The 26,176-nt window shown below is 42.9% G+C and overlaps 1 protein-coding gene and 1 pseudogene across 5 annotated transcripts in view; one reads left to right on the plus strand and one right to left on the minus strand.

Moving 5' to 3' along the window:
- Nucleotides 1-26,176, plus strand: part of DAG1 (dystroglycan 1) — a 62,098-nt gene that overhangs the window by 30,499 nt on the left and 5,423 nt on the right. For 4 of the 5 annotated variants that reach the window (XM_063113779.1, XM_063113780.1, XM_063113778.1 and 1 more), the window contains one exon: nucleotides 12,831-13,231. In XM_063113779.1, the coding sequence (XP_062969849.1) occupies nucleotides 12,947-13,231 (285 nt within the window). In that variant the 5' untranslated portion in view covers nucleotides 12,831-12,946. Of the gene's footprint in view, nucleotides 1-391; nucleotides 408-12,830; nucleotides 13,232-26,176 lie in introns of those variants that run through there. The other variant, XM_063113782.1, reaches the window with a different exon arrangement.
- Nucleotides 24,083-25,539, minus strand: LOC134390848 (large ribosomal subunit protein uL16-like; annotated as a pseudogene).

A 26,176-nucleotide genomic window follows, 5' to 3' on the forward strand; every position in this document is an offset into this window, starting at 1 on the left:
GAACCTTGTATTTTTCCCTTTTTTCTAGGAGGTGTTTGCATCTTGATGAATTTATATGCAGGTACCAAACCTTTACTTCCTTCCTGCCTTTGTTGAAAAAATCAAACCACCATCAGCAGAAACCATTGTCCTTTGTGGATCTCTGCATTTATCTGTGATAAGTGAGAATTTGCAAGAATTTTTCATGTGAGAGAAGTGTTCAAAGTTGCATTTCTGTTTGAGAGACTATTATGTAGTGCTTTCTTCTTAGAAATGATAATTTTTTCTCCCACATATTTTTACCTTTAAATTTCTTGCTGTGTATGTGACCTTGTCCCCCTTTGGTTGGTCCTCCAGCTCCCTAATGGTGTCTTCCTTGGGCTGCCTCTACAACAGTTGGCAATATTCCCACATTGCCTGCAGACGAGGTAGGAACTTGCCCCATGTCAAGGAAACCTTATCTGCCTCCTGAGCTGAGAGATTTTAGGGTGATGATACCTTGAATCTTTAACAGTGACTTGGCTTAAGACCTTTCTCATCTGATGCCAAGGAATGAAAAAGGCATGTTTCTAACTGGAAGCAGAAAAATCTGCCTGTCTTTTTGGTATTTGGAACCCAAATAAACTTCACACCATTGTTTTTCATTATGTTGAGTACATCCTGTTGGCCATCAAATAGAGCTGTTTTAACCTGGTTAACTCTCCAGAACTTTTATATTCATGTTAGACTGACAGTTAATATTTAATATTAAGTTCTGAGTGTGTGGACAAAAGCTAGATGGAACCTAAAGTGGTTGTTTTAGTTAAGATTTCTGCTTTTTGTTTTTTCCATAACCATTTAAAACAGGAACATGGAATTCCATTAGTTTAGTCTAATTTTAAAACAAAAATCCTATTTTCTTAAATGTTCTGATTACCATGGTGAATGGTAGCAATTTGACAGCTTAAGTACTGTTTTTAGGTAACATAGCTGTAAGGGAGAAGGGTGGTGAGGTGGACTGCCTCTGCCTTATTTTGTGTGGTATAATGGGTTGGATCTCACAACTTTTCCTTCATTCTTGGGAAGTGAAAACTAGTAGGGAGTTGTTCTTTCAGAGTTTTTAGGTTAAGATGTCTGAAAGTTTTTTTTGTTTTTTTTTAAAATTTTTTTGTTTTTGGATGGCTGGCTGGTACTGGGATCTGAACCTGCGACCTTGGTGTTATAAGGCTGCGCTCTAACTAACTGAGCTAACTGGCCAGCCCTGAGAGTTTTATTCATTGTGAGTTTTTCTATATATGAGGAAACATTAAGTTTATTGTGTATTGAGTTGGTGCCACATTTGTGTTTGTTCCTTGCATTTATTGAGCGGAAAATATTTATTAACTGAGCCTCCTGTGTGCATGAAGCACTCATTAGCTATGGGGAGGCAGTCCAAGTGGACAGAGCTGCTTCTCTCCTGGGGCTGGGATTCCAGAGAAGCTTTTTCTACTTCCCAGGGTTGTAAGACTGTCTGGACAGAAGTGGAGTCATAAGGGTCTTGGGCCTCATGGGCATCTCCACCTCAACCCCCACCAAGCGACATGCTTTGGTTGCATTTACATAGGGATTGGCATTGATGACAGGAAGGGCTAGAAGGATCCTCTCTTGCTGAACTCTGCCTTGGATACCTGGGGTTCTTGCCAGTTGCTGTGCAATGTTATTGATTCCCTAGTTGTATTCCTGATGACTGATCTGGTAAATTTTAAATGTACCTGCCTGCAGGGCAGCTTATGTGTATTTTGGTCTATGAAGGACACCACCTTTTAGGCATTACTGAAAACTTGACTTTTTACTTCTGCCCATCCCCCCATGTCACAGCTGGGAGGAAGGGAGCATTGGTCTAGCCATTGGCAGATGTGGAGGACTTGCTGGCTCCACCCCAGCTAGCTCTGGTTCCTCTGGATGGAAGGTACTTACCTGTAATAAGTCTCAGGGTCTGGGCCTCCCTGGGTTTCTCATTCCAAACTGTCCTTTCATCATTGGGGACTTGCTCCTGAGGAGCCTGGTAGAAGTCCCTTGCTCAGATTTCTTCCCCTACCCCCAGTCAATTTCCTGTGGAAGTACTATCTCAGTGGTGCTGTTAGGTGCTGAATGTGCGCTTGGCCCAGGGAGTGGTGGGTGGGATGGGTATCTAGGGAGCTGTAGGGCTCTCTTCCCAGATGCTGGTATTTCTTGGGGCAGGAGTGCAGGCTTTACCCAGAGAAGAGGGAAAGGGCAGCTCAAATGGCTGCTCTAGGACAGCAGTATCCTAGCAGGCTGTCCCTTGTCCAGGCTTTGCAGGCTCTAACACTTTTAAGATTTTTATGCTTCCTGGGGTGAGATGTCTGAGACTGAGGGATGGAATTGCTGCCTGGCAGCTGTGCCTGTCTGTCACCTTGTATGCCATGGCTACTGAGCACGTGTTCAGAGAGCCAGGGGGCTTTTACCAAGGCTCTAGGAGGGCCCTTTTCATGGAGTTGGATTTCACTGGGATCTGGGAGAGTACTGAGAGCTCAGACTCAGTTGTGGGCACTGCACTGGGTGCTGGCACAGAGGAATGAGTTCCCCATTCCCACTACTCATTTCTCAGCAGGAGAGCTGTGGCAGCTCCTGTCAGCCAGACAACGATGAGTTCAGCTGAGACATATTCTTGGGCTGCCTTGAGCACTTCCTGGTGTTCCAGAGGATATAATGTGAGGGTGTATATGAAGTGTTACAATGGGTGGCCGTGTCAGGAAGACCAGGTGGCTCTGGCCAGAGTCTTTCTCTGGTTCCTGAGTACCTTTTTCTCCCACCATGTTCTGGCCACCAGACTCTGTGACTGTGGTTGAGTTTTTACCTCTCTTTGGGGGCCTTGGTCTCTGAAAAATGAGGATCTCTGCAGTGCCCCCATCTCCAGATGACCAAGTATGTGAGTATAGACTATATGTAAAAAAATAACAACCTTCCAGAGGGACATCCTAATATATATGTGTGGATGTAGCCTAGCAGTTTCCTAGCACAGGCAGACATGACCCTTGCTTATAGGAAGCCAACATCAGAAAGGCACAAGGCTGCTTTTTGCCAAGTTGCATAAAGATCTTTTCTCCCCAGATCATGGAAGACCAACACATATTAGTTGGAGTTGTGTCCTGAATATTGCCTGCCTGCTAAATGCAGAGCACTTAGTCATGCCTGTGAAACAGACACTCTATGTCATCATGGGTCCACAGATAACAGACTGAGTTTATGCTGCTGGTAGGGCAGGGTGTGTCTCTTTACTGATGCTGTTTTCAAATACGCTGAGAATTTTAAAATTGAGACTAAGATTAGAAAAGTTAAAGATCAACTGTATCTAATAAGTGGAAAAGTATTTAAGCTAAAGAGTAAAGACACAGGAAGTGAAAAAAAAACCCCAAAGTCCTGTATTCTCCCCATTCATTGATTACATGTGTCTCTGGCACTATGTGAGTGCTGAGTATACATTAGTGATTGCAACAGATGTATCCCTGCCCTCCCACAACTTACAGTCTTGTGAGGGTGTAGGTCAAGTGGAACCCTTTACTAAATAATAGTTAAAATGAATAAGAAATGAAAAGGCCATTAAAAGAAACACTATGCAACAGTAAAGAAAACTAAGTTATAGACCTAAAAACCAAAATGATACAATAAGCTGTAAGAATGGTACAGAAGGAACACAGACAATTAAGAAACTAGGAACTATTATTATTGTTTTCTGGTAGCTGGCCGTTACAGGGATCTGAACCCTTCACCTTGGTATAATCAGCACCACACTCTCCTAAGTGAGCTAATCAGCCAGCCCAAGAGACTAGGAATTATAAAAAAATAACGGAAAAGAGTTGGAGAAAAACCTTAAACTTGGGGCATTTTATAGGGGTTTGAGGAGAAGATCCTGACCAGAATACACACTGGATGTTGAGAAGTCAAGGAGTTTTCTTCCTTCCCTTTCCTCGTGGAGGACCCCGTAGAGGTCACTGAGAGTTAATTGGTTCTTGAAACTGATGCTCATAGGGCCCTTCCTTCTGAGTCCACAGTCATTTGGTCCCTCTTGGTGTGTGTGGCACTTAACGCTGCTGGCGAATCTGTGGTGGGCAAAAGTAACCCAGCCATCTACTGATGGTAGGGAGGAAAGGTCCCTACTGAGGAATGGGTCTGAAGTCCTGTGAGAGCTTTCTGGTTACATGTGGCCTTGGAGTGTGGAACAAGGCAGGAGAAACAGGAAGGGGGACAATGTTACCTGTTGCTTATCTCATATTGATGAGACGATAGGATTGTGCCAAATTTTAAAGCATCTTTAACTTTCTGAGGCAGGTAAATGTCTTTCTTTTCTTATACCTTTGTAGAACAGCTCAATGTATTTTTCTGAGCCCTTGAGGGGTGAAAGCACTACCTTAGGAACTAGGGGTGCATGCAGACTTTGCTCTTGGGGATGGGAGTGTACATAAACCTCAGTGACACCGGCACCAGGAGATAGAAGTGGACAGAAATAGGGTGATGGGCAAGGCAGAGTTGGGCAGGGCAGAAGCCCCAGGGGCTGAGATCTGGCTTTTAGTTGCCATTCAGAATTTGCCAAACACATACATGCTTACAGGGCTTTCCAGCCTGAGAAGGTGGTGAACAAGACACAAAGAGGTGAAACAGAGCAGGAGGTGCTGGCTATTTAGGATTTTTAAATTTTGAGATCACAGGATTCAGGCCAAGCTGTTCACCTTTATATGTTTTAAGCACTCAGCAGAGAACATAGACTAGCATCACACACACACAATTATCTGCCACCGAGTTTTGTCATACCTTAATGTTCCTATTTTAGAAAGAAAAACAGTTACAAAATTGGAGACCCTCATGCATCCCTCCTTTTTGACCTTGCCCTCCCTTCCCAGAGTGACCACAGTCCTGAATTTGGTGTTTATGATGCCATGCACGATTTTCTTATTACGTATGAATCCATAAACAATATGTAATTTAAACATTTTACATAAAGGTATTATGTCTTTCTTCAACGGACACTTTTTGCTAAACACTCTTTTTGGAATTTATCCATTTTGGTGCTTGTAGTGTTTTTATTGTTGCTTATAGTTCATTTTAATTATCCTACAGAGTTCTGTGATTTTCCATGAAAGCCTGTTGATGTTTTCTTAAGTTCATGAACATTGGGGTTGTTTCCAACTTTCCAGTGTTGCCGTGAACATACTTGTGCCATCTCTCACTGTGTGTGTGCAGATTCCTCTGGCTGTGTGCCTAGGAGTGGAAGGGTCCAGCTGGGCAGTGAGTCCGCTCCAGGCTGTTGCACTAGCCCACACTCCTACCAGCAGCTATGCAGTTCCTTTCACTCAGTGTTGTCACATTGGAACATTTTGGCCCATCTGATTGGTGTGGAAAAGTTTTTGGTGTTACTTTAATTTTCTCTTCCCTGATTACTGGTGAGATTGAGCATCTTTTTGTATGTTTATGGCCATTCAGGTTTTCTTTTCTGTGAATTACTTGTTGGTTGTCTTTTCCTGTCTTCAACCCATTTTTATGGTCTAAGTCACTTGATGTTTTTTGATAGGGATCTTTTAGCCATTACGTACATTGAAAAAGCTGTCTCCCAGGCTGTGGTTGGCCTTTTCTATTTTCTTTATGGTGTGTTTTATTGTATAGAAATTTAAAATTCTAATTCAAATATATCCTTTTTAAAATATTTTTTTAAAAAACTAAGGTAATTGTAGATTCACATGTAGTTGTTCAGTGAGAATAATATAGAGAGATCCTGTGTACCCTTAACCAGTTTCTCGCATAGTAATATATTATAAAACTGTAGTGCGCTATCACAACCAGGATATTGAAATTGGTACAGTCAATGTACAGAACATTCCCATCACCACAACAATCTCTTATGTTGCCCTTTTATAGCTACACCTACTTCCTTCATACCCTGGCCCTTTCCTTCACCTCTGGCAACCACTAATCTGTTCTTTATTTCTGTAATTTTGTCATTTCAAGAATGTTGTAAAAATGAAATAATATAGTATGTAACCTTTTGGGATTGGCATTTTTTTCACTTAGCATGATTCCTTGGAAATTCATTCATGTTGTTGAGTGTGTCAATAGTTCATTCCTTTTTATTGTTCATTAGTATTCCATGGTAGGGATGTACCACAGATTGTTTAATCCATTCACCCATTGAAGGATATCTGGGTTGAACCTTTTGTTGAGAAGGCAATTTTTCCCCCATTGAAGTGCTTTTGCATCATTGCCAAAAATCAGCTGGGCATATTTGTGTAGGTCTGTTTCTAGATTCTCTGTTCTGTTCTATTGACCTATGTGTCTGTCCCTCCACCAATACAATCTTATTACTGTATCTATATAGAGTCTTGATATTGGATAAAATAATTCTTTATTATTTTTCAAAATTGTTTTAGCTATTCTAGTTCCATTGCTTTCTGTACAAATTTTAGAATAATCTTGTCTATATCTACAAAAAAGATCTTGGATTTTGATATGACTTGCATTAAATTTTGTATTAGTTTCCTAGGGCTGCTGTAAAAAAAAAAAGTTATCACAACCTTAGTGTTTTAAAATAACATACATTTATTCTCTCACAGTTCTGGAGACCATAAGTCCAAATTCAAGGTGTTGGCAAGGACTGAGCTCCCTCTGTAGGCTCTGGGGGAGAATCTGTTTTTTGCCTCTTCTAGCTTCTGGTGGCTGCCAACATTCCTTGGCTTGCGGCCATGTTACTCCAGTCTCTGCCTGAGTTTTCACATTTCCTCTTTCTTCTCTTTGTATATAATCTCCCTCTGACAATTGCGATTGGCTTTAGGACTCACCGAGAAAATATCCCCATGTCAAGTTTCTTAATTTAATCTCATCTTCAAAGACTCTTTCTCCTTATAAAATAACATACAGGTTCCAAGGATTAGGGACTGCTAGTTATATTTGGTTGGCTATTATTTAGCCTATTACAAACTTATACATCAATATAGGGAGAGTTGACATATTTACTATGTTGAGTTTTCCAATCCATGAACATAGTATGTTTATTGCCATGTATAGAAATACATTTGATTTTTTGAATGTTTATTTTGTGTCCTGTGTCCTTGCTGAACTCACTTATTCTAGGAGTTTTCTTTTAGATACTTTGAGATTTTCAACACACATGATTATGTCACCTGCAAATAGGGGCAGTTTTATATTTTTCTTTCCAATCTATGTCTTTTGTTTCCTTTTCTTGCCTTGCTGCACTGGCTAGAATTTCTAGCACTATGCTGAATGAGAGTGGTAAAAGTGGACATCCTTGCCTTGTTTCTGAACTTAAGGAGAAAGCATTCAATCTGTCACCATTAAGTATAATTTTATCTGTGGCTTTTTTGTAGATGTTCTTTATCAAGTTGAGGAAGTTCTTCTCTGTTCCTATTTTTCTGAGAGTTTTTATCATGAATGGGTGTTGAATTTTGTCAGTTGTGATTTTTGTTCTTTAGCCTGTTAATATGGTGGTTACACTGATAATTTTCAAATATTGAACCATCCTTGCATCCCCGGAATAAGTATCACTTGGCCATGATACATAATTATTTTGATATATTGCTGAATTCTATTTGATTTTGTTTTGTTAAAAATTTTTGTGTCGGGCCGGCCCGTGGCTCACTCGGGAGAGTGTGGTGCTGATAACACCAAGGCCACGGGTTCGGATCCCATATACGGATGGCCGGTTCGCTCACTGGCTGAGCGTGGTGCTCACAACACCAAGTCAAGGGTTAAGATCCCCTTACCAGTCATCTTTTTAAAAAATAAAAAAAAAAATAAAAAAAATAAAAAAATAAAAAAATTTTGTGTCTGTGTTCATGAGAGATATTGTAGTCTGTAGTTTCCTTTTTTTTGTTGTTGTAGTACTGTCTTTGTCTGATTTTGATATCAGGGTAATGCTAGCTTAATAAAATGTATTGGGAAGTGTTCTCTCCTCTTCTGCTTTATGGAAGAGAATGTGTAGAATTGGTATTAATTTTTCACTAACACCACTACATTAAATGTTTGATAGAATTCACCCATAAAGCCATCTAGACCTGTAGATTTCTTTTTGTGGGAGTTCTAAAATTACAAATACAATATCCCTAATATTTTCCTTAATAGAAATTATCACCTAATATTGGGTGAGTTGTGGTAATTTATGTTTTTCATGAGGAATTGGTTTCTTTTGATTTGTCAAATTTGTCTGTGTAGCATTTTCGTTGTTTTTCCTTTTGATGTCTGCAGTATCTACAGTGATTTCTCCTATTTCATTGTCAATTTTGGTAATTCTGTCTCCTCTTTATTTTTTTGTCGGTCTTACTTGAGATTTGTAATTTTATTAATCTTTTCAAAGAACCTGTTTTTCTTTTTATTTTACTGATTTTTCTCTTTTTGTTTTCAATTTCATTGATTTCTGTTCTTTATTATTTCTTATTCTGCTTGATTTTGGTTTATTTTGCTCTTTTTCTCGAGATTCTTGAGGTGGCATCACAGATGATTGGTTCGAGATTTCCTTTTTTCTATGAATTCTCCACTAAGCACAGATTTATCCATGTTCCACAAATTTTGATACAGCTCCACAAATGTGTTTTTATTTTCCTTCAGTTCATTGTAATTTTTTACTTCTCTTAAGACTTCCTTTCTGACCCAGGGATTATTTAGAAGTATTTGTGTAGTTTTCCAGTGTTTGGAGATTTTTCTATTATTTTTCTGTTACTGATTTTTAGTTTGATTCCATTGTGGTCAGAGAACATATTCAGAATTATTTCAGTTCCTTTAAATTTGTCAAGGTTTGTTTCATAGCTCTAGATATTTCAGTATATGTTTTGTGGACAATTGAAAAGAATGTGCATTCTGCTGGGTGGAGTGCCCTGTAAATGTCGATTAGATCATGTTGATTAGATCATGTTGATTGATGGTACTTTTTAGTTCTTGCTGATTTTCTTTCTAATTGTTCTATGAATTGTTGAGACAGTACTGTTGAAGTTTCCAACTATAATTTGGAATTGTTTATTTCTCCTTTCACTTCTGTCAATTCTTGCTTCACATATTTTGCAGCTTTTTTGTTTGGTGCATATATATTTAGGATTGCTATATCTTCTTGGTGGACTTAACCTTTTATTATTATATAAAGTCTGTCTTTGTCTCTGATAATTTTCTTTGCTCTGAAGTCCACTTTATCTGATAATGATATGGCTACTCCTGCCTTTAATTTCTTTAAAATTTATCAATTAAATTTTTTTTATTTAAAAAAAAATTTATTGAATCATAATTGATTATACATATTTTGGGGGTTCAGTATTGGCATATGTTGATCAAATCAGTATTACTAGCATATATATTGTTACAAATTGTACTTATTTTTTATTCCCCTTGTCCAATCTCTCCCCATCCACGTCTCCCTCCCCCCTCTAATTACCCTAGATTTCTTCTCTCCTTCTGAAAGAGTAATGGTTATGCTGTTGATTTGTTGCCTGGATGATCTGTCCAATGCTGAGAGGTGTGTTTAGGTCCCCCAGTATTATTGTAGAGCAGATGCTTCTTCTGTCAGTCTGGAATGGGCTTTGTGGAGAGATACATCTTCTTTTCTTTGGTCTCTGCTGGTTACTTTCAATGCACTCCAGTGACTGGTGAACCATCTGTGTGGTAGTTGTGGTGTCTAGCTGCTTTTGCGGCAGCCATGGTTATTGTGGTGGCTGTGGTGGGCCACCCACATGGAGGTGATATTTTTGGCATGCTCCCTGGTACTGGCAGTATGTCTGGTTGTGGGGGGTGGTCCTGTCCCTGGACCCATGCCTCAGGACCCTGGCTGGGCCCCAAGGCACTGGCGGTGTGCCTAGTTGTGTGTGTGGGGGGGCTTGTCCGCAGATCCATGCCTCAGGACCCTGGGCCGGCCCCAAGGCACTTTGCCTTCCTTTAATTAATGTTTGCTTGATACATTCTTTTTCCATCCTTTTACTTTCAGCCTGTCTTTGTTAGATAATTCTAATGTTTCTGTCATCTTGGTGTTGTCATCTATTGATTGTCTTTTTTTCATTTAATTTGATATCTTTCTGCTTCTCATTATGATGAGTAATTTTTTATTGAAATTTGGACATTTTTGTATTTTTTTTTGAAACTGCATTCTGTTTTAAATGGCTTTTTCTGACACTGTTCAGCTAGGGGAAGGCTGATGGTAGTTTGGCCTCATTATTGCCAAATGGAGTTAGAAATCCAGTTTCCGCACTTAACCTTTATTGACAACCAAGGGCAGCGGGGAAATAACTGTTACCACTGAGCTGTGGTGAAAGTTCTGACTCTCTCTCCACTAGTCCTTCTCTGACACCATCCCAGCAGGGAGGGGTAGAGGAACCTTGTTACCTCTGGGTTGGCATGGAAATCTAAATTCCCATGTGGTTTCCACTGACTGTAGGGCTGGGGGAGGAGGTATGGCACATTGGTACTGGCCAGTGATGAAAGTCCCAGCTCCCTACTTGGCCCTCTCTGACACTGTCCCTCCCAGTGGGGATATTTGGAGCACGTTATTACAGCTTGTGAGAGTGGAAGTCTAGGTTCCCCATTTGCCTTTGCTGGTGTGAGGCCATAGTTTTCTTCTGAGGTATTTGGCTAAAGTAGAGCTGTTATTATCTTAAAGTTTTCTGTCTTGCTAGGCTTCTCTTTTCCTGCTTCTTTGGGTAGAGAGAGCAAACTTTTGTTGGGACTTCTTTTTTTGGTTTTGTCTGTTGGCATTTCTGGGTTGCCAGCTTCTTCATCTCCAATCCTGGGATATATGAGGCAAAAAAGAAAATCAAAGGAACTCACCGCTGTGTCATTCTTTGACTTCTGTTCAGTCCCTGACCAGTCTGCCTCTTCACTTTTTAGAGTTGTTGTATGTTTATTTTATACCTGTTGTTTGGGATTTTTTTATTGTATTTAGTGGGAAGAATAGGGGTAAATATGTCTACTTCATCTTTCCAAAAGTAGAAGTCCAGTTGTCTTTTTCTTTTGTGTTTCATGTTTTTTGATATCTTTTTAAATTACATCTTTTCTTATCCTGACATTTTACTATATTTTCTTCCAAAAAATTTTAAAGTTCTGCTTTTTACATTTGTATATTTAATCCACTGGAGTTTATCTTATTTGTGATGAAGTGAGAGAGGAACCTAATTGTGTCTGTTTTCTACATAGATAGCCACTTGTCCTGGTGCCTTTGCAGGCTGATTTTGGGCTCTCACACTGGTTCCACAGTCTACTGTCTACCCTGCCCCCATGCAACGTTGCCTTAAACGTAGTACGTTTATGATATGTCTTTATGTTGGTAAGACGACTCCCAAGCTTGTTTTACTTTCTTGGGTTTTGGCTCTGTCTCATGAATTTTAGTTCAAAAACAACATAAAAACAGTAATAGCAAAATTAGTGGGGTGAAAAACTGTTGGCATTGGCTTGAATTTGCATTGACTTGAATATTGCAGTGACCTGAGTATTGCACTGAGTATGGTGCCTGTTTCAGTGGCCTTGTTTTCTTTAGCAATTTTGGGTTTATTTACTTTGCATTACCCAGGTCAAAAAATGTCACATGGCCCCTAGGCAGCATGGGCTCAAGGGCAGGGCTTAATCTTTTTCCAAAGTGGGAAATAGCTCATGATGGCCATGGTCACCTGTGGACACCCAGTAAATCCCACAAGGCATCTGTATGACTGCTAGCCTAGAGCAGGTGTCCTGACCTGCCTGAAGCCTGTGAGCCAGCGAGGACAATGGGCAGGTTTCTAGTCACTCTAGGGGTGGAGGCCAAGAGAGGCCAAATAAGTTTTGTTTTCTGGCACAGGATTTGCAAATATGTGTTTAACAAATGAGTCCTGTGATAAGTGCTTGGGGTATGAGGAATGAGCCGTTGCTGCATTTCTCTGTGTGGTACTTGTTTTTTCAGTCTATTCAAAAGTATTTTTTTAAGCCTTATTAATTGTTACATTTGCCACTTGACTTTGTCTCTATATATACCTGCAAATATTTCCCCCTCCCTGACCCCGAACATTTCAAAGTGAGTTGTAGAGTATATAACACTTCATTCCAAAGTACATCAAAATGTGCAACTCCTAAGATTGAGGACAATCACCTGTAGAGCCACACCACCATCATATTACCTAAGAAAATTAACAGTAAATCTAATCTCAACCCATATGCAAAATTCCCTAGATACCCCTTTGGGAGCTGGGTTTGTGTGGGTCAAAAGTAAATCTAAAATCCAGTTAAGATGCACACATCACATCTGGTTGCTGTCTCTAAATCTCAAATAGTGTCCTTGTGTTTGGAGAGACCATGCCAGTTATCTTATAGAAGGTCCCACATTTTACATTTGTTTGAATGTCTTTTCATGGCCCCCATATTTCTTGTAAGTTAGAAGTTAGGCCTAGAGCAGTACTGCCCAGTAGAAATATAACATGAGCCACATATGTCATTTAAATTTTCCTGGTAGCCACATTAAAAAAAAAAGTTGAAATTAATTTCAATGATATATTTTATTTAATGGATTTTTTACTATTTACTATTTATTAATTATTATTTACTATACATTCTATTTAATAATATATTTAATTTTATCTAAAATACTATTTCAATATGTGGTCAATATTTTAAAAGCAATGAGGTATTATATCTTTTTTTATCCAAAGTTTTCAAAATCCATTGTGTATTTTACACTTAATGAACCAGTCACATTTCCAGTGCTAAGTAGCTATGTGTAGCTGGTGGTTTCTATACTGGAGAGCACAGGATGAAAGGCTTGATCCAACTCAGGACAAGTGTTTTTGACAAGAATACTCGGGGGGTAATGCATGACTTTGAGACCATGTGGATTACTGAAGTCTGAATCTGCTTTTCTTCTTTTTCAGGCTGTGGGTGCTCTGTGATGGAGCAGGTGTGCAGAGGGTGAGGACCCAGCTCTGGGACCAAGTCACTTGCTTCCTTCCTTAGCAAGACTGTCAGTTTGAGGAAACTCAGACCTGGAATGAGGATGTCTGTTGGCCTCTCACTACTGCTCCCCCTCTGGGGGAAGACCTTTCTCCTTCTGCTCTCCGTGGCTATGGCTCAGTCCCGCTGGCCCAGTGAACCCTCGGAGGCCATCAGGGACTGGGAGAATCAGCTCGAGGCATCCATGCACTCAGTGCTCTCAGACCTCCATGAGGCTGTTCCCACAGTGGTTGGCATTCCTGATGGCACGGCTGTTGTTGGGCGCTCATTTCGAGTGATCATTCCAACAGATTTAATTGCCTCCAGTGGCGAAGTCCTCAAGGTGAGACTGGATATAAAGTGTAAATGAGGAAGAGTTCTCATCTTCCATCTCTGAGTTTGATGCCTTTTTCTTCTCAATTCTAAGCTTCAGCAAGTCCAAGCTTAATTCTTCTAGTACCTGCTAAGTGCCCTTCAGGAGAGGGACAGCCACTGGTGTTCACAAGAAGATCCCCATTTATCTCATAATAGCATCTAAAACTTTATTCTTGCTCCAGTTTTTCTTGTCACCATGAAAAAGACTTTATTCCATATTCTTGAAGGTCTCCTGGTCACTGGTTTAGGGATTTGTTGGGAGGACCTGTTGTGTATATAGGAAAACGTCACCTTTCATAAACCAATTGAGTTAATCCCAAGAAATACAGAATTTTTAAATGCTTTGAACTTATTTTTTAAAATAAGATATAAATATAGGGATTCTGCTCTAATATGGTGGTTTATATTTACTAATGTATTTGATCACTTAAGAACCAAAATTAGTACCCAAACTTCAGCCTTGCCCCGTATCCTTTTGGGGAAGCAATCCATAGAACAACGAGATCTGAGACTCGTGTATACGGAAGAGTGTCTGGCTGACACAGGATGGAAATCAAGTGAAAGAGGAAGCTTTTGCATGAAGAAGCAACATCCCTCTGTTTGGGTCTGTGGAACTTGTGCATGGCGGGCAGGTCAGTGGGATGTATCCCTCAAGTTATGAACATCTCCTAGAGCAAAGGTCAGCACACATTTTTTAAAGGGCCAGATAGTAAATATTTTAGGCTTTGCAGGCCATATGGTTTCTGTTGAAACTCCTCAACTCTGCCAGTGTGGTGTGAAAATAGCCATAGAATGGCATGGCTGTGTTCTAGTAAAACTTTACGTATGGATACTGAAACAAATTTGAATTTTATATAATTTTCCTGTCAAGAAATCTTCTGTTTTTTCAGTCATTTGAAAATATAAAAACTGTGAGCCATACAAAAACAAGTGGTGGGCCAATTTGGCTCATGGCCATAGTTTGCTGACTCCTGCCCTTATGGCTCTTTCCCTAGAGGTATGGCTTGGAAATGAACTAAAAATATTCTAAGATCTATACTTTGGTATGGTACTTTTTATATCTCTCCACATTTAGACTTCTACATATACATACTGTTCTGGCTATATATTGCTGTGGTTTAAAACAGTTTATTTTGCTCAAAGTTTTGAGGCTGGGAATTTGGGGATTCAAGGCTTGTCAGAGAACCTCCTCTTTGCTTCATGTGGCACCAGTTAGAGTAGCTCATCTGGGGTTGGAGGATCCACTTCAAAGGTGGTTCATTCATAGTTGGCATGTTGATGCTGTCTGTTGAAAGCGGGGTTAGCTGGGCTTTTGGTCAGTGTCCTTGGTTCTTCTCTGTGTAGACCTCTCCATGGGCTGCTTGGGTTTCTTCAAAGCACAACAGCTGGGTTTTAAGATTGGACATTCCAAGAAACAGGAAGTGGAAGCTGCCAGTCTTTTAAGGCCTCGGCTTGGAAACTTGCACAGCAACACTTCCATTGTACTCCATTGGTCAAAGCACATACAGGCTCTGGTGGGTCCTTACCAACTTGCCCCTCTCTGACCCACAGCCCCAGGCATCTAGATTAGAAATGGCCACAAATTCTATGCCACTCTTCCCATGGAAAGGGGAGTCTGTGCTCCTTTCCCTTGAATCTGGCTGGACCTACTCTTTGCCTGCACTCTCCTTGTGCTCTCTTCCTTTTCTCTCTTGGCCTCCTCCTTTTTAGGTCATAGTTTGTTCTTGGGGTGGCCTTGTGATCTCAGGGATGGCCATACTTCTGAGGATCCTGGCCCACTTCTATAGAGCTCTATCTAGTTTGCAGAGTGTTTGCATAGGTTTCTATGTAATCTTCATAATACCCCAGCAAACTAGATGCTAGTCTGACCATTAAAGAGTGGCAGTTCTAGAGGGTACATTTCTTGCACAACTTCAGATTTGATCCTCTGAATATCCAAACCCTGCATTGGTTGCCCTTGTTCCAGTGGCTACTGGAATGTTTTACATGGATTAAGCTCAACCAGAAGTGCCTTGAACTGATACAGTGACCCGTTTATTTGCTGTATCTGACAGAGAGATATTTAACAGGCTTATTCACCAGGGGAGTAAAGAGATTTTTCTAGGAAAAGAGGATTTTATCTGAGCATATTTATCTGTGGAAAGTAGACCATTTAGTAGCTGATGAGCCTGTAGAAAAACAGATGAAGATGTGTGACTCTTCATCCCAACAGTCTTACCATCAGGATTGTATGGGTTGGGGAGTCAGAAGGTCAGAAAGCCTTACATTGTTCCTGGAATTTTGGTTTCTACAATGTGTAAAACAGGATTATGATGCATAAATGTAGATAGTGGAAAATACAGAAAAGGGAGATAGAAAATCTCTTATGTTTTCTATCACTCAGAGCGCATTCTTCCATCGTTTTCTATGCTCATCCAGATGTATTTACGCCACATACACAAAGAGACATCTTAGGCAGACCTGGGATCATACTGGACATATATTTTAATCTTTTTTATTCACTGCAGCTTGAGTTTTTTCCCTGTGGTCATTAAATATTCTTTGGGAAAGTAGCTTTTAATGGCTGCCCTATATTCTTGTATGTGTGAGGAACATTTCAGATATTGGTCCCAAGGATACTTGTTGGGGTGACCTCCAAATCATATCGAAGCCCATCTGCTACTACCCTTCTTCATCCAAGCTACTGCTTGTTACCTCTTCCCAGGCCCCCCTTTCTCCTTTCCAATTGACCCCTCAGTCTATTCTCCACACACAGGCTAGAGATATCTTTATCTTTCTAAACCTTAAATATGCTCAAAATCCCCCACTACTGCACTACACTTGGGATCAAGCCCCGTGTCATCTGGCCTCTGGCCTCCTCTCTCTCCCCTTTCCCTTTGTATACCTTGTTCTAGCCACGCTGACTCTTTTCTGACCCATGAACATGCTTAGCTTAGAGCCTACCCCATACCTTTGGCTTTTTCTTCTTTCATCATGGGTACAGCCACCTCTTTCAGACTCAACTTGAACATCATCTGGGATATTGGAGCCCTTTTCCTCCACCCTGGTGAAAGTGGTTTTCCCACACAATTCTATGTGATCTTCTTAACAAATTTCTGTACTTGAAATTCTTGTATTTTGTTAGTCTGTATGTTTGCCTCCCATCACATAGTAGGTCCTCAAATGTTTGTGAGCTGGCAGAGGGAATGAGGACCCTTTCAGCACCTGCAAGCCTGCTTTGGATTGTCAAAGCCTGCCTGGCTGTATGCAGGGAGAAATGCCAGCCTGTGCCAGGGGCAGCAAGAGACTAAGCTCGCCTGCTGCCTCACAGGGTCATATGGCCTTGCACTGTTTTGCAGTCCTGGATTCTGTGATGCACATACTTTTATACTTGACTTCTTGTTGTATTTTTGTGTTGGGAAGTGGCCCACCTCATCCCTCTGACTCTTAGGTATGTATTTATTGACCTGTTATTAGTACAGAGTCACTACCCTCCCTCAACCACTTCTCCAAGGAGAATGATTCCTTTTGGTGGGCAATGTTACTGGGAATCCAGATCTGGGTGCTAGGTTAGCTCATTAATACTAGGGTTTCTTTGCTCCTCGGCCCTTCAGTAGATAATGTGGCTCCATTTTTATTATTTTTATTTATTTATTTATTTATTAATAATAACCTCCACTTTCATCCTTTTTTTTTTTTTTTTTGGTGGTTGGCTGGTATGGGACCTGAATCTTTGACCTTGGTGTAGTAAGGCTGCACTCTAACCAACTGAGCTAACCAGCCAGCCCATTATTTTATTTTTTTATTGCAATAACTAGAAATTTAGAACCAGCAAGTCACTCTTCTTAAAAAATTACAGTCAGTACGGGGTGGGTGGTGGCAATGGGGCTGGGAGGGGGGAAGTACTGCACCTGAGAGAGAAGGCTTTGCTAAGGAGGGGAGTGGGGCACCTGAGCCCACCCCTGCCTGTGGTGGGATGGGGGAGGGGATCAGACAGACTGTCGCAAAGTGGGAGGAGGGCATGGGGAAGAAGAATATGTGGAGTGGGGGCTGGAGGGGGTGGCAAGCCAGGGGACAACTCAGAGCCAGCAGGGGCAGAGAAGACCAAGAGATGAAGGGCCTGGCTGCCCAAGTGGCTCCATTTTTAGGTGACAAAGTGGTAGCTAAGTGTTTTGTTCCCAGACCACATAGTCTGTAGTGACAGAGTTAGTTTGGAGGGAGCACCCAAGAGGCTTCCTGAGCCTATGGTTTATAGGTCTTATCTCCACTGACTGATCTGTGTTTATTTTATATGTCAGTGTGCATTGGAATTGTAATTTAATGCTTTGTTCTAGTCAGTTTCAGAAGACTGTTCCCCTGCCTCTCACTTTTGATACTGCAGAGCTATGGAAAAGAGACTCTCGGCCTGCCCTTGGCATGGATGGTTTCATGTGTTGGGACAAGTCTGTGGCACAGCCTGCCTTGCAATAGGACATCTTTGAGGCAGAGCAGAAGCTGACCCACCATGGGGGCCCAAAACTGGTTGCAGAATAAATGGCTGGTTTACACTTCTGGCTTTTGGGAGGGAGCCTGTGAAGGCTGCAGGACCAGGAGTTTGGGAGATCAGGCCCCAGCCTGGTTGTACAATGAAGGTTGATGCCTGGTTGATAGGGTATCCATGGTTCCATGTGTAGCATTCTGGGTACTTGGCACAGGACCTGTTTCAATGTAGATGCCTAATTAAAGGCTTGCCTTGTAATGAATCATTAACAAGAGGGAGCAACAAGGGGAGGACTTGTAGGGCAGTGGTGGGTTGCAGAGCTCCATGTGGGAAATTGAGGAGCTGTCATGAGGATGTGGAGTCAGGCTCTTCAGCAGAGTCAAGCTCCTCAGCAGAGTCAGGCTAATGCCCACTCATGTCACATTGTCAGTTTGAGTGAAGATAAGTAGAGAAAGAAGTGGGCTGCTCATAGAGTGCTATTCAGGGTGTCTTCCCCAGGTACCAAAAGAGGAAAGAGCCAGTGGGGAACTGAGGTGGGAGGTACTGGGCCTGGCCTGGATTCCCTCTAAACCTCATGAGGGGTATCAGGTGGGGATTGGTCTTCCAGCCTTTTTGGACATGGCCAAGTCACCTAGTGAGGACTCACAGGAGGAGCATGATCTGTCCTGAGATCTGGTGAGACTAAATGGCATGGTTATCATCATACTTGCTGACTGATAAGGGGATGTGCATGGGGTGGATGTGAATAATCCAGTGTTTGCAGCAGACTGAATACCAGTCTATTAAAGGTATAGAAAATTAAGGTCTCATTCTAAGTAAGCTGTGTTGGCTGCCTGCAAAGCCTTGTTTGACTTGTGTGAGCTATTGGTTACTTTATTTCAGGAGGTTATGGCAACTCTGGGAGTCACAGTGGCAGAGGGTGTGCTGCTTGGTGTCAGCCAGGTGTGCCTGTTAGTATGCCCATTGGGTAACATCAGCTTCTAAAGCAAGGGCTTCCTTATACTTTTATACTTATGTATACATCAATCTGCAGGGTCAGAAGAAAGACAAGGGGACCTGTCTGCCTGAAAGGTATAGCCCTGAGGTCCTAGATCCTCTGCTCTGCCTGATGCATGACACCCTTTCATGTTCTGACAGCCCTTTTCCAGTCTCAGCCTGGCCAGCACCTGTTGCTTCCTGTGCTGTTCTCTAGCTCTGCCTCGAGAATTGATTTGTTATTATTGACTCTAACTTATCTCCCAAATGGACTCCTTTGATCAGACTTTGTGAGAAGGGGTTGCGGGCTGTCTCTAGGTCCTCATGGCCAGCATAGCTTTCTGAGAGACTGGGGCCATGGGGCTCCTTTCTCCTCTTCTGTGGCCTCAGGATACCCTAAAGTAGATGGTCCTGATGTGTGCTCCCTTGAATCAGACTGAATGCCTATACACAAATCTCATCCAAGGTCTTGACTGTCCTTTGTTTTCACAGCTGCTTTTGGATCTGAGAACACCCTTCTGCCCCATCAGGGTCTGTGGGAATGGGTCCCACAGAAAGCAGCTTGGCCTTTGCTTGGTGAATCTGAACCTTTCCTGGGTTGTCCAGAGTATAAGTCACCCATTCTGACTCTTGCTTCTCTCAAGATTGGTGCTCCCTGTAAGCGCCTCTCCTCCAGTTTAATTGAGTGTGGGACTGGCTGAGGAATGTAATTATATGCCTGGAGGTGTTCTAACCCCTCCTTTTTAGGATAGTCAGGGAGAGCTGTCTTTGCATCTCATGAAATTACTGGGCAGCCCCCCAAGAGCCCTGTTCTTTTTGGTAGAGCCTGCAAGGGGGGACTTTTCATTTCTGCTTCCCCTCAGCCTTCTTTCCTGCAGACAATGTGGACTTGCCCTCAGCCCAAGATGTCGGCAGGCTGGGAGCAGCCCTTCTTGGGACTGTGCTCTCAGCTGGCAAGGGCCCCCAATTGTTCCCACGAGAACAATGGGCATTCTTTTTGGCTAGGAAGCGGAGTTCATGAAAGGAGCATTTCTTTGGATGCTTGAGAGCTTTGTGGCGAACCCCGCCTGTGTGAGATGAACTGCAGTTTCTTCCTGCCTCAAGTGGGTGTTCCCTGGTTCTGAATGGACCTCTTGTGAACACAGCACACCGGGAAATGTGGGTTGGTGAAGGAAGGCATCCTTGGGGGTGGATGGGCTGTCAGAATGGCATTTGCCCAGACTCATCAGCTCAAATACTTATTGAAAATATAGGCTTCTATGTTTTTAAAAAAAAAAAAATTACTGACAAGGACTGAAACAGAACACGACACAGTGAAAATAGATGATGTCAGGGCTTGGGGTTGAAGGGCTGATTCTGAAAACTTTATTAGGGGCTGTAAATATGCCCTTACTTTTCTGGAGAAAAAGATCAATTTTTGTTTTTAGATGAGAATCGTTAACATAGATAAAATGCTTCATAGTTCAGACCTGAAAGGCACTAACTGGGCTGGACAAGTGTATTCAGATTAAAAATGAGTTACTTGAAATAGAAATACTTGAAATAGGGCTTTTACAATAATTACTAACTTCAAATTGTCTTGGAAATTTTAATTTATTAATTTCACAAATATTTAACAGTGAGCATATCCCCAATGGACAAGTGTATTCAGAATGTGATCCTTGGTCTTTGTGGCAGGAGCTGTGTGCTGGTTTGAGGTTTGCATGTCTGGCAGCACCAATGATTGTCACTTGTGGGTGTGGCTCTGCTTTACTCAACAAAGCAAAGGCTCCTTGCACCCACTTTCACCATGGGTTTTCATCTCAGGTGGGGACAAAGGCCTGGCCCTCTGGTTTTAAGGTAGAGGTTTTTCCTGTTGACTTGTGCCATTTAGCCATGTGATTGCCCTAGTCTAGCCATGTGACTGCCCATACTCTTCATTTGCAGAAGCCACAGAGCAGATTTGTCTCATTGTCATAGTCCATGGCATAGATACAGGATAACTCTGAGTGTGAGTCAGCACGAAGGGTCAAACTACATCAGAGGGACCATCTCCTGCTTTCCTGAGCAGAGAACACACAGTCAGCCTGCCCCAAAGAGGCCTTGACCACCACATGTGGGAATGCCTTCAGGGTGTTGTCTGTGGAACCCAGTCGTAGATGGTTGCAGGTTGGCTGAGCTCTGCAGCTTGGCTGAGGGGTGAGGGAGCTGAAGGGTCAGGAACCAGTGATCAGGTCTTAGGGAGGGCAGGGACCTTGCCAGAGCAGACCAGTATAGATCCAAGCAGTGGGGGTGCTGTAGGGCAGCAGTCTGTGCCACTTTGAAATGGACCTCTGAAAAGACCCCCTGGCATATCTGTGGGGGGACCCAAGGATGGGCCCAGCCGACACCCCAGGAGCTGATGTGTCCAGAGGTGTTGGTTGGAAAGTGCCACCAGAGAGGCCCAAAGGACCTTCCAGAAGATTGTAGTGTGAGGGAATTCTCACCAAATCAGTTTCATGATTATACCTTCTTAACATCCCTTTTTGCTGACCATCATGAACTGTGAAAGTGCTTACCCATCTATCTAGAGTCTGCTTGCCATTTCTAAGTTCTGCAACTCCCACATGGGTAAGAAGTCATCTTGTGGGCCCTGAATGATAAAGCTCGTGTTTTCTTGGTTTCAGAAGTCAATTATAATTAATTTAGCCCTAGGGAGAGCCTGATTCTTTAGTTTTGTCTTTTAGCTGTACTTAAGTGGCTGGTTCAGGCTGTGGGTCGAAACCTACTTTTTGATGAGGGCTAAGTGATAGAAGTTCCTCTACCCATTTGCTGTTTCCCCAGGTTTTGAAAGGGTACTGGTTTGGGGTGAAAGACTTTGCTTATGTTCATGGTGTGCAGTACTATAGGTGCTGTATCTTTATTAAACCTGGTGTTTGGTGGTCTACTGTGTGCAAGAGGGCACCAGCTAAGCATCTGGAGGGAGGTCCCCAGAACTGAGTGGGAAATCAGTTGCTGTTCACCTGGTAGTACAGACTGGGAAGTGACCAAAACCTTCAAATTCAGCAGTTCCCCAGTTATTGGTCAAGGTAATTTCTTATGGGTATCTCTGGGCAGGTAATCTAATCTTTAGTACTCTTTATGGGTCTGCCCAAGTTTTGTGGTTTTGATTCTTAATGTTTTTGGATCAGTTTATGAAGCAGAATTTCTGAAGGTGGGTGTGTGGCTGTTTGAGATCTTTTTTTCCTCAGTGCTGGGCTTGCCTTCCATCTGAGGAGCACATCCTCTTCAAGGGTTGCTGAAACTGGAAAGCTTTCTGGCCCTTTCTGGGTGGTCAGCAAGCTTGAGCCTGTGATCTTCTCAATTCAGACTTCCTCCTGCAGTTTCTGCCTCATGTAGATGTACCCACTAACTGCTTGAAGACAGCAGCTTTAAGGTCAGCAGGTCTTGCCTCCCACAGCTCCAAGGTAGAGTTGGTGTTTAATGATAAAGGATCAAGTGACCTGAAACCCTGAGGAATTCCATGGGCTGGGAACAGCCTGTCATCCCAAATGTCTGTGCTGCTGAGCACCTCACACAGATCCCTGCCTCCTGCTCCTTGCCTGCCCTTCCTGGACTGGCAGTCTTTAGAGGGTTAGCTGTGGATAGTTATGGTACAGCTAGGGCAGAAATTTTTATACTGGGTAAATCAAGGACTACAAGGATAGTCAAAATCTCATGTGTAAATATGCCAGGATCTAGTGCACCTGTTTTAGACTGAAGAGGTGAATGCTGGTCTTTGGGCTTTCACCCACAGCAGGTCCTTCCCTTCCCCCATGCCTGTCAGGGTTTTCATGCACTCCTGGCAGACAGGTCTTGACAGGCCGGCAATTCCCTGAGGGTCCCCAGCCTATGCCTTGTTCCCCTATAGGATCCTGGCTTCCCCTTGCCTGCATCCTCCCTACTTCCCTTACATACTTTGAGTTACGAATAGGGAGGCAAGGCCCCACTGTGCACTGGGTCCAAGGCCAGTTGGGAAGGAGGACGAGTATAGATCCTGGACATACCCTGGACCCATTTGTATAACAGCCTCACATGATTTACTAGATCTTCTCACAGCCCACAGGAGCAGATGGAAACCAGCACTGGTGGAGAGCCCAGCATATGCCTAGCCCTATAATCATACAAGGATGAGGTCATTTTCCCCATTTTACAGATGAGGACGCTGGGGCTGAGGTTGAGTCAAGTCTCAGCCTTCCTGGAGCTGGGATTTATACTGAAAGATGGGGCTTCTCATCAGGTAGGCTATTGTTACTGGGAGGAGGCCTGGCTTGTCATGGGAGCCACATCTCTCAGAAGGAACTTTCATATCCCAACTCACCCTGAGCCTCTGAGAGGAAGAGAAGTGGTTCAGAGCCTGTAAGTTTCAAAAACTGGAGAGGGTATCCAGAATTCCCATGGGCTGAGGGGTTCCTGCTTTGTCAGTGTCCCCAAGCACCTCTGCAGTGAGCCAGGCTCTGAGCTGATGCCCTCAGGCCTGAGCAGGCCGGCTAGTGGAATCCTCTGGGAAGGGTGGATGCTGCCAGCCTTTTTGGCATGTTCAGACTTCCTGGGTCAGGGGCTTTCCCCAAATGGCCTCTAAAATGCAAAGGTGCCAGCTTGCCTATGACTTGGCCAGGTTCCTTGTGGAAATTAGGTTTGTTTTGCTTCCTGTGGCTCTTCTATTTGAATGAATCATTGTCACTCAAAGTGCTGTTTGGACCTAATGTTCCCAGTACCAAGGCACCCAGAGATGCAGGGGTTTTAGAACATTCACATTAGTACCTTTCCTGCCTGTCTGAGGAATACCCATGACCCTGGGGGACTACCTACTTCAGGGTTGTAGATCCAGGTTGGATATCTGTCCTGCAGCCAGTGTATGGCCGGGGCTATAGGACCCTGAAGAGCTAGAATCTGCAGAGGATTGAAAGCAGGTGTATAGGTTGGAGAAGCATGGCTCTGTTTTTCTGACATGACTTGCCCCAAAAGTCTGTAAAGCTGTGGGAAGACAATAGTGAAAGTACTTGTTCTCAGTACAAAGTAAACCTACCAATCTCATCTCCCAGTTTGAAATTGAGCATTGTAACTTGCTTTGCTGAAACCTGAGGCTTTCTTTACCGTTTGCTGTTTGTTACATGTTATTAACATGTTACAATATTAGTTCACACAGGTAAAATAAATATGGCTTCCAAGCCTGGTTGTGTGGGAGCCTTGGCCATCAAATGGCCTGAGTTTGTTCTATAGGAAATGTTTGACAGCAGAACTTAGGCTGTTGGGGTCAGCAGAATAGGAAGTGAGCCAGGCTGGGAAGCTTTGAGGAGGCGGAGCCCTTCTCTCTCTTTTTTTTTTTTTGAAGGGAAATAAGATTTATTAGGCATGAGTAAGGAAGGGGCAGCACAGTGGAAACCCTCATGAGTGCAGGGCCCACCACTTGTCCAAGGGGCCACGGCTGGGGATGTGTTTAACCCCACAACCATCTGGGATGAGCCGCTCTCAGCCACCATGTTTTCAAATTCATCTGTGTTAAACTTGGTAAAGCTCCCCTTTGAGATGTGGATCTTCTGGCAGCCAGGGACCTTGAACTTAGCTTTACGTAGGGCCTCAATTCATGCTCCTTGTTCTGCAGCTTGGTGTGGATGGACATGATGACTTGGCCAGTATGAACCCTGGCCACATGTCCTGTGGCTTTCCAGAAGCACTCCACATCCCTGTCTGGAGTCTGGTAGCCCCAGCACAGGACAACATCTTGTTGATGTGGATGAAATGGAAGGGATAGAGCCACACTCAGATATGAAAGCCAGCTTTGCCACAACTTTTTACCATGTACTTGTTGGCACAAATACAGGCAGCCTCCAGGGCTTCAGAGGGGAGCTGCTCATATTCATCTGACACCATGTGGCCAGAGTGGGAACTCATCCACTTTTGCTTTCTTCTGCTCCAGGTCAAAGATGCAGATCTTGGCATGAGTGAAATGTTGGTAGAAGCAAGACTTTGGATATGGTTTGTCCTTACGATATCAGTAACACCATGTGGGGTGGTGGCCCACGGTGACACCAGGATCTTTGGTGGCACACTTGATGGGAAAGAGCCCTTTTCTGTTTTTTGCAAAGCGAGCATTCAACCTTTTGCTTTATGTGTTCACATGTGGATGTGGCAGTTTCCATATTTAATATAAATGGACTGGACAACTTTAAAACATTGGTTTTTCAGCCAAAACTGTTGTTGTTGTCGTTGTTTTGGCAACTGGCCAGTACAGGGATCTGAACCCTTGACCTTGGTGTTATAACATCATGCTCTAATCAACTGAACTAACAGGCAACTGAAAAAGGAACTAAAAAATGTTTTCCTGAGGCAAAACATTTTAAATAAATATTATTTTTGTAGCTAATAAAGATTTTAAATGAAAAATATATTGAGTGTTTTTCATGGATCTGAAGACAACCATGTGTACAGATATTTTAGTATTTCTGATGTTTGGTGAGTGATGGGGTGGGAGATTCTTAGTGGTGCATTAATTAGATGATGGTGCACCTTAGAGTTGATGAAATGTGTCAGGAAATAAATACTTTTCACAGACCCTCAGTGAGTGGCTCAGAGAGGAATTAGGAAAAGATAACCCCAATAATAATAACTCCTAGTAATGTTAGTCATCTTCTCATGGGTGTTTGCTGGAGGTAGGAAACCTGTTCAGACCAGTTTAAAGGGGGGAAGTATCTCGTCTCTGACAGGGTTGCTGCCTAGACACCTGGGTCTTGGCTGGGAATGTCAGGTACCAGCCTAGTGTTTCCTCCCCAATCATTAGGTTACCTGGCTTTTGCTAGGATGAAGCTCAGGGAACCGGAACCACTGGGGAGCCCAGCAGGCATGGCTTTAGCCCTCCTGCTATGAAGAGGGAGGCATTTTAGTGTTCTCTGCTAGGAAGAAATGGCTGTGAAGGGCAATACCTGGGCTGTGCCTGGCAGTGAGACTTGGCCTGTGTGTCCCTGGGCTTGGGACAGGACAAAGGAGCTAAGGGTGCCTTCAGGCAGACTGGAAAGTGGATTGCCATCTTTCTTGCATTGGGGGCAGGAGTAAGTGTTTCCCAAAGGTGAGAGGAGCCACAGATGGGGCCTGGACAAGAGGCAGGGCTTATTTACTTCGTGTCAGCTGATGGTGGAAGTTTCTATGATGGCATTACCTTGGATGCTCTGAGTACTACCAGTTATGTCCCTGTAGAAAAGGACTTCCACACTGAAAGAAGTTTGAGAGGTGCTATTGTGTGGAATAAGGGGATGAGCTCCTTAAGACTGCTTCTGTGCCTGGTCTCTCCAGAGGTAGAAGCTGGCTCTGTACATTTCCTGATACTTGGTTGATTGTAGAACCTTTCTTTTAGAGAGACGAGAGCTCCTTGGGATTCCTTTGATAAACACTGTTCTGGAGTAGTTGATTCTAGTTCCCCGCCCTGGGCACCACAGTTTTCCTTGAGGTTTGAGAAGCAGAGTTAATTAAGATATTAAATACAAT

The sequence above is a fragment of the Cynocephalus volans genome, chromosome 11 (assembly GCF_027409185.1).
Source record: "Cynocephalus volans isolate mCynVol1 chromosome 11, mCynVol1.pri, whole genome shotgun sequence".
NCBI lineage: Eukaryota > Metazoa > Chordata > Mammalia > Dermoptera > Cynocephalidae > Cynocephalus > Cynocephalus volans.